Source organism: Poecilia reticulata, chromosome 3 (genome assembly GCF_904066995.2).
Source record: "Poecilia reticulata chromosome 3, P_reticulata-male-v2, whole genome shotgun sequence".
Lineage (NCBI taxonomy): Eukaryota > Metazoa > Chordata > Actinopteri > Cyprinodontiformes > Poeciliidae > Poecilia > Poecilia reticulata.
Genome location: NC_088832.1, coordinates 8,917,199 through 8,926,016, shown reverse-complemented (window position 1 = coordinate 8,926,016; position 8,818 = coordinate 8,917,199). Strand labels below are relative to the sequence as shown.

Sequence of the window (8,818 nt, the reverse complement as noted above, 5' to 3'; positions counted from 1 at the left end):
ACTGCCACCACCATGCTTTAAAGTTTAAAGTTCTGCGGCTTTTAATTATCCCCCTTTTCCCTCCAAATCTGACAGTGGCCAAACATTTTCACTTTAGTTTCATCAAACCACAGGACATGTCTCCAAAAATAAAGGTGTTCTTTCCTTTGAGCTTTGGCAAACTGCACCCCAGAATATTTAGTATTTTTCTGTAATTTTTTTTAATCATGGCTTCCTCCTTGCCGAGTGGTCTTTCTGTACTGGTCGGTATTATTCGTTACAGAATAGCTCAGCCTCTGTTAGATTGGATTAAGAATATATGTCAAAGTACTGCCTCAGTTAAACTTAAGTCTAGACTTTGACTGGACCATTTCATTACATGACGGGTGGGTTGATGTGTCGTGTTGGTTTTCACGTTGCATCAGTTTCATTTATTGCACCTTCTCCTGCAGGTGTCCTGTGAACTCAACACGGCTTGTGGTAAACTATAAGTAGCATTTCTGATGGGTTTTATTTCAACAATAGCCGTTTTTTATTTTCTTACTAAGTTTCCATAAAGGCTTCCTTGAAGGCCAGATAAATGTTTTCTCTCTCTTTCTAATCTGTGCTTCCTACTCTGTGACCTTTATCATTTTTGGCAAAGTTGTTTGTGTTTCCTGTGAGCTTCTGGTGCTGCATTTTTCTGTCCTACTGGCTAAATGTTGCATTAGCATGAAAAACACAATATAAGAACTTTGTGAAATATATTGACCAACGATTATTGCTTTTCAATAATATTGTGCACATTGAACAAAAGTTTCTGTATCGTTTTCCTTTCACTTACTTTACGGTTGTGTGATGCTTTGTATTTATCTGCCACCTAAAAATCTATAAAATATTATGATTCCCAATGTGTCCAAATGTGGAAAAGATCAATATTAATATTTTTCCAAGGCACTATTTACTAAAGTACAAGTTTTTCAGTCCAAAATTTGACAATTAAATAAAAAATAATAACAAAATAAAAAACTTTTTTCACTGAAGTCACTCAACAGTGAACTATGAATGATTTTAGCATAATAAGTAAAAACTTAGGATCAATTTGAATTACCTTTTCATAAAATAAATCAAATTTTCAGCCAGCAAAGTAATTCACAAATGGCGTGTAGTTCTGTTTTGCTTATTGTTGTTAGTTCAGCTGTAATTGTTGGATCTGTTCTTTTCCAGATGTTTTATGTTTTCGTCCTCCCTTTATGGCTAAATCCAGTTAATTGGTTAATTCTAAGCCCTTTGCTGCTGGAATGATACCAAAAGAAAAAAAAATGTATATATATATATATATATATATATATATATATATATATATATATATATATATATATATATATATATATATAATGATAAAGAACTGACCAAAAATGTGCAAAAAAGCACTTCAGGTCTTGCCTCAATGAGCCTTAAATTAATTTTGTTTTATTCATTTCTCCACTGTGCATCTGAATGATATGAGAACATAAATAATACAAACTAACAAAACAAGAAAAAAAACTGTCCTAATGTAATACCAAGGCTAATCGCATCTTTCTTGTTCCCTTAATGAGGCAATTGATTTTATCTGACACAAAATTGACTTTGCTTGTTCTTTCTTTATTTTGTTAAAGCAAATTCCACCTTGGCATTAGCTCAGAGGAGAAGCGCTGCCTGCAGATGAGGTTCGGCGGCTGTTTCGCATGCTGCATCCCCGTATTCAAGAGTGTTCTTGCAGCGCTTTGTGCAACTGTAGTTTAATAATACATACTATGCTTTGTAAATGTAATAATGCTTCAGGCACAAGAAAGCTGACCTCTTAAAAATACATTGCTTCTTGATATGACTAAGACATCTAACAAACCAAATCATAATATGAGAAGAAAAAAAAACAGTTGGTGTTTCTTACCATGGGTGACATATTTTGTAGCAGATTTATAAAATAAACACACAACACTGGGGATGCCCTCATGGTAAGAAGTAGAAAAATATTTTTGACAAGGCCATACATTAATAATACCAACTCCAAAAAATGTAAATGCTTCACCTTCTCCTCCAGGCAATGTCATAACACACTATGATTACAAATCCACATTCAGCGCCTCAAACATATTTCGAGGGCTGGAACAACCAGGAGTTCTTTGGCGAACACACAAAAAAAGGAACGGACGTTAATTGCATTGAAAGTTTATTCAGGTTCAGCAGTTTCTGTATTTCAGCAATCCAGCCATAAAAAATGTAGAAACAATACCACAGCTGCATAATCCCCATTTTCTTTGCCAGAGAAGAGGAAACGGCTTATAAGATTCCAAAGCGAAATGTCTTTCTGTTGCTTTATTAGCGACTCTGGGCTCCAAGCCCTTTAAAGAGCAGGATGATCTGTACCGCAATGAACCTTGGAAAAGGGACTGTATGACTTTCCATCAATTCATATTAAGTGAACACCAGACACTGAAGTCACACAAACCCGGAATCGAGGGTATAGCTGGAGAAATGGGATTCCCCCGAGTACCGCAGGAGGAACTATTGGCTTTCATTGGGAAAATCTTTAAATCCTGCAGGATGAATACGCATCATGCCCAAATAGCCACATTGAAATTGTCACATGTACTGCATCCTGGGTGAGCCTCTGCTTGTTCTCCTAAATCTAAAGTTAATGTGTAAAAAAACAAATATAATAAAAGCACAGAAAAACATTCTGTTCTTATCAGAAAAAAAGGTTTCATGAATCTCAAACTGTGCTTTGAAGAATCTTGTTTGGTTTAAATGCAAATACTTCAGTTTTTTCAGGTGAAATCACTTCTGTTTTAAACTGGAAATGAACTGTAGAGTTTTCTCTTTAAAAAAAAAAAGATAGTTTAATCAAAAGCTAAATATTAGACTTCAGATTTAGCATTGTCAGTCACGATGCAGAAAACTGTTTCTTTTACTGCTTGTACTGTGGGAAAAACATTTGAATGCTCAAGTCTTCATTGAATAAATATGCAAAAATAGAAATAGAAAAGTGAAAAAGGGCACATGTGACAAAAACTTCTATCCCACACACAGCTCATCTTGCCCTCGGGAGCGAGCTCGTTTCAAAAATCACAGGAAATCGTGTGAATCGTCTCCTCCGTAGAAAACTAGAAATGTGAACAAGCAGATGATTTCAGAACGGATGCTGAACACATTTGATGGTTTCTATCTGTCGCTCTCACTGTGTGTAATCCCTTTTTTTTTCTTTTTAAATGAACATTGTTTGTGCTCAGAAATACTGAACCCTAAAGCTGGCTATCTCCTTCACCTCCATCAACTTTTGAAATCACCGTTTTACTTAAGAATCTTATCATCTTAACTTCATTGCTGCGGCTCGCTTCCTCGTCGCAGGTCGATATTAAATCTTGTCAGATACTTTCAGGGCCAGAATAGATTCTCTGCATTACTCCTCCTTCTTCTTCTTCTTCTTCTCTTTTTTGCGGCTTCTCTTCTTTATTGAACCAGACAAGACGCAAGCGTGGTACACACGCTTGTCTTCTTAAAGGCGACACTGGTTGATTCATTAAGACCCGAAGCTTGCAGGTTTCTCTCCGGCGAACGTGATTGACATGACTGCTGTTCTATTCTGCTGAACGCCCCCGATTCCTCTCCTCCCCTCTCACCTGTCACACAAATCTGTTCACCTCGCTGACATCTCACTAGCTCTCTCTCCGGATCAAAGGATTAAAGGTGAAAAAAGTATAAACACCCACTATCTACATTTTAGATAGTTTATCCTTAGTTCACCAGCAGTCTGAGCTTGTTCCAGCAGAAATATACATATTAAAAAAATAAAAATAATAATAAACACCAACAAAACCAAATGAAACAGTCCTTACCCGTTGATGTGAGTGAGGTTCTTATGGATCCAGTCGGTCGAGACCTCGGACTCTCCTCGTTCAAATTGGAGGTTGACTGACTAACTCAGGCTGGCTAATGTATCCGATCTCTCGTCGCCCTCGACCTCTCCAACTCGCCAGATCCTGTTTGTGACGCCAAACTGTTGCAGAGTACATTTAGGATTTAATTAGGAAGTCTACTTTGTCAAAGTGCAAAGAATCGTCTCAATAGTTTGATTGTTGTGCTATCATGGTTACAATATAGTGCAATATTTGTGTTTGAGCTGGGTTTGTTCACAAATGTATCAGAGCAAATTAAAACCAATAATCAGAGATTGATTTTAAATTTGGCCAATTAAACTGTGCTCCCTTTAACAGACTTCAATATTTAAACACTGTTTGTGATGGTGATGTTCTTAGTAGTAGGGACTCAGGGAACCTAAATCATGATTCTGTGTAAAGCCACATATTACTGTGGGCCGGCCCTGCATAAAGAGCTAAAGCCGCTGGAATCTACCTGGAATCCCCCAGTGGCCCCTTTGCCAGTCCTGCGATGCTTTTGGGACATTTTGATTTATTTAATTGTGGCATGTTTGGCTTTATTCTGCAGCTCAAATTACTGGCACTGTGTTTTCGCTGATGTTTATGTAATATTTTGTGAACTCTAAACGCTATGAGCTGAATCTTCCTTTATCAGTTGAGGTTCTGCAGTAACTTATACTCACAGCGGCAAACCTCCAGCCCAGATCCAGTCAGCAGCGGCTTTAACCTTCTTGGTAGTAACGTTGAGGTGAAGCAGAGCAAACAGTGAGCATGCGGTACTGCGGCTTTGAGCTGCGACATAGTGACAGTCGCAGTACCATTTCTTTATGTCAGGATGTCTGGTTCTGGTTCTGACCCCCGACTCCGGCTGCCTGTAGCAAACCGGGCACTTAGTCCAGCACTGGGGCAGAATGATGAAATTAAAGCCATTAGTTTTCTCTGCAGCCGAAGCCTTTCTGTGTTTTGGGATGAGGAGGGTTTTCCCTCTTGTGACGACAGTTACGAAAAATAAATAGAAAAAGTTTTTCTAACTTCAACATCACAGGCCTACGTTTTTATTCACAAGTGTATGTTGGAAAAAATATTCATGCCCATAATCTGATAGTTAGAGGGCGCAGATCTGCCCCCTCCTCTTCACCATGGGCCAAATGTATCAGAGCAAATAATAACCATCAGAGCAACCGTGGGTCTGAACAACATGGAGACAGAGAAACTGAGAATCCTCATTATGAGTCATTATTAGACCGAGCGATGCCAGACTCATTTATTTTGCTAATTTTTTATATTTAGCTAAATATTATTGTTGAGGGCCAGAAGCAGGCCTCTTGACACACAGATAATTTTATTTTTTAAAAAGTCAAAAAGGGAACTAGGGGCATCAAGGATAAAAGGGGAAGGGGCTCAAGCCTCCTCCACCCGCTCCCTCTGCACATACCTGGCACACATGGACCGCTTCCTGACACAGATGAACACTTGTGCACAATACACACACATTCATTCTCACATTTTCTCAAATTTAATTGTAAAACCTTTTACTTAAAACCTGTAAAATTAAGATTGTTTCCTCCTTTTCCTGTTGCTTAGACCTAAATTTGCATCTAATCTTCACCAAAGAAGGTTTTGTCAGACGATTTTTTTTCTTCTTTTAAACTACAATGATCTGCAACTTAATGTAAAGAAGATTTTCAGACTTTAACGATTATTGGTCTTCCAGTTCCTCTGAGTTTTTTGGTTCATTTTTCACATTTACACAAGTGGAGCATTTCTTAAAACAATGACTACAAATTGGAAATTTAGCTAACCTGCAAAAGTGATTCAGAACTAATTAAGAATGAATGGTTCCTCTAAAGCAGTTCTCCATGTCAGTGAACATTTCATCAAAATAAAAAATCCTGACGCAACGACAATAACGTCAGGGAATGCTGAGAGAAACTGAGATACAAATGTTTCCAAAAAAAAAAAAGATCAATAAGAAGGGTTCGGTGAATGCGCATATGCAACTGGGGGGTTCGGTACCTCAAAAAAGGTTAAGAACCACTGGTCTAGTTGGAGTTTTAAGTTCTCTAGCACTAAATCAGGAACAGTAACTCCAGAGCTGCAGAGTTTAGATGCTGCATGTTCGTCTCTGATGTAAAATAAAAAGAAAGACTGAATAAATAAATTACTTCTGGTGTTCTTCTTCATGTGATTTAAAACTCATGTCACGTTTTTAGACTCAGTTCAGGGAAAATAACAACAAACTGAACCATGAATGTAAAGACGATCAGCCAGGAAATGTTTCTTTTCCATTCATTTATTGATTCATTTTTCATTTCTGAGGCAGAGAAAAGCTCTGTTATGGAGATCAAGATTGGTGAGAAAAAACAAAACTATTAATTTATCCTAATTCTACAAACATGTCTAACAAATTGATAAAGAGACAACTACAAAATTACATCTAAATGGAAATTTGATGAGAATTTTATTTCATATAAATTTGCTTTACTTAAGCCCAGTTGTTTTCTTTATCCAATCCATGTATTCACACACATCCATGTTTGTAACTGGTTTCTGACATACATTTGGTCCCATTTCAACAGTCACACCATAAATCATGTTGTTGAACATCACTCCTCCACCAGAGTCGCCCTGTAGAAAAAATTATACCAGTGTATTTATTTGTGTTGTAAAACAGAAAAGTCTTCTAATCACTGTAGAGAAATACTGAAGAAACAAACTTACATAACATGTATCTCTGTTTGGTGCTGCAGTATAAAATACACGCCCACATGTCGGCTTGAATTGTGAAACCTGAACAACTTTCATGTCGATACACTGAAGATGTTGTGGAGCAGAAGGAATTTCAGGTACTGTAGAGAAACATGAGAATCATAAATATGTTCTTCACTTGAGCTTTTCTGTAGAGACAGAAATAAAGACTTTAATCTCATAACTGCAATATTTCTCTCACATCGCTGATTATTGGGGCCAGTTGTCGTTGATCCCTCTCCTGCCAGCTGAACATCATCACCTCTAAAACACAATAAGAATGAAATGTAAAAATACAAGATAAGGTAGAAAATTAATTATTGTTGAGAACAGAAATTAAATCCATGAAGGACTTCATCCAGTGACAAAGGAGTGTCCACCTCCAGTCCTCAGTGACTGTGTCCTTTACAGGCGTCTCTGGTCCAACACACCTGAGCTAAATGGGTTCTGGTTCTGCTGGTGGCCTGATTACCTGACTCAGGTGTGCTGAAGCAGAGGCAGCAAGACAGGAGGAGTGGAGACAGAAAACCTGAAATCATGTTTTTGATCAGAGAAACACTTACATTTTAAGAGGATTGTTGCAATTTGGTAGCTGAGCAATTGGGACATTTCTTACTGGTCTCTGAAGCTTCAGCAACATGATGTCGTGCTTCAGGTCATCGTGAGTATAAATCACAGGATCGTGTTGGTTCACCTGATGCTGCTGTTTAGCACTCCATGGATGAACTTTAAATATTGCTACATTAGTCCTGCAGAAAAGAACAGATTATAATGCACACACAGAAAACCTGAAAATCTGCAGATAAAACTGTCTTCATGTCTCTTTCCTACCATCCTGTCTCTGACTTCCAGCAGTGAGCTGCAGTCAGGATCCACTCAGGGTGGATGAGAGATCCTCCACAGCGGGTCCTTAATTGACCCTTGCTGCCCACCAGCCGGACATGATAAAGACGCTGCTGGTCATCACAGTCATGACCTCCAATGATTCTCTTCTGCAGAGAAACCTCTGAGTTCAGTGAAACGCCTGAAGAAGAAAAAGGAGGACTTTACTTAGAAATCAGGTCCAAACATGGCTGCTGGAACATCTAAAAATTTTAAAAGGATCACAATTTATATGCAAAGAAGTTTCAGTTTGAAACAAAATCAGAGGGAAGTCTGAGAGTCAGAGAGCAGCAGCCTCCCTGAAACCAGTTGAAGTGTCTCCAGTGTGTCTGACTCACCCAGCAGCAGCACCAGCAGCAGCAAAACCTTCAGCATAGCCATTGCTGGTCAAGCTTCCTGTGAATGTCTGCAGTCCTGCAGCAGCTTTTAAACTGTTCACAACTTCCTGCTGGACAGGAAGCCACCAATCACAGGTCAGACACTGATCTGTCCAATGACAGGACGGACACTGATCTGTCCAATGATGGGACGGACACTAATTTGTCCAATCACAGGACAGACAGTGATTTGTCCAATCACAGGATGCTGTCATCTGCATACAGAGGAACTTTAACAACTCTTTGTTCTAAAGAAACTTGAGAAAAGTTCTTGTTCCATTAACAGATTATTTCACTAATAACCAAACATTTCCCCCTGTTGTAACTTAAATATTCAGCCAATGAAACAATAACTTTTTCATCAATATTGACGATTTTGCTTGACATAAAACAAGCATCTCCTGTATTTTGCTACAAAGTCCCTTGTAAGTTAGTTTTGCCTTATGTCAAGTGAACTGAGAGATTTGCACTAGCAAATAGACTAAAAATAATTTGTACGCTATCTGTTTTTGCAGTGCACAAGCTTGCATTGAGTTTTGCTCAACGGAAAGCTTGATTGTAAACTTGATGACATAAAACTGATTTTACGAAGAAACAGCGACCTGTCATTGTTTTCAGGTTGATGGTTTTTTTTGTTCGAAAAAACTGTTTGGTATCCAATCTACAAGAATTTACGTCTGTTTTTGCTCCCAAAAGTAGAATAATTTTGTTTATTAACAAGCTGTGTAAAATGAGCCTCTATACAAACAGAAAAGGGTTTGCTTCTTTTATTTGGAAAAAGAACAATGTTGCATTGCTGGGTGGAGAAGAGCATTTGTCTTTGTTGAAAATGCAAAATTACAACAAAAAATTAAAACTCACAAAAAAAATAATTTATTTAAGTGAAAACAATTCGGACTTAAAAAACACATTTAAAAGAAACCTATGGTA

At 37.9% G+C, this 8,818-nt stretch overlaps 1 protein-coding gene across 1 annotated transcript; it reads right to left on the bottom strand.

Moving 5' to 3' along the window:
* Positions 1–6,156: 6,156 nt before the first annotated feature.
* On the bottom strand, positions 6,157–7,927 carry LOC103462155 (protein C activator). The gene is made up of 6 exons (XM_008404751.3): positions 7,850–7,927; positions 7,461–7,653; positions 7,193–7,378; positions 6,832–6,893; positions 6,603–6,730; positions 6,157–6,509 (listed from the first exon to the last, which is right to left on the bottom strand). The coding sequence occupies exons 1-6, from the start codon at positions 7,890–7,892 to the stop codon at positions 6,363–6,365; spliced, it is 759 nt and encodes a 252-aa protein (XP_008402973.2). The 5' UTR covers positions 7,893–7,927; the 3' UTR covers positions 6,157–6,362.
* Positions 7,928–8,818: the final 891 nt, after the last annotated feature.

What these genes read in the sequence shown, in the direction of transcription:
- LOC103462155 (XM_008404751.3), bottom strand. Translation starts at nt 7,892, where the DNA reads ATGGCTATGCTGAAGGTTTTGCTGCTGCTGGTGCTGCTGCTGG. An exon ending in GCTGCTGGTGCTGCTGCTGG is followed by an intron (nt 7,654 to 7,849) that starts GTGAGTCAGACA and finishes TTTCTTCTTCAG; the next exon opens with GCGTTTCACTGAACTCAGAG. An exon ending in TGGCCCCAATAATCAGCGAT is followed by an intron (nt 6,731 to 6,831) that starts GTGAGAGAAATA and finishes GTTTCTCTACAG; the next exon opens with TACCTGAAATTCCTTCTGCT.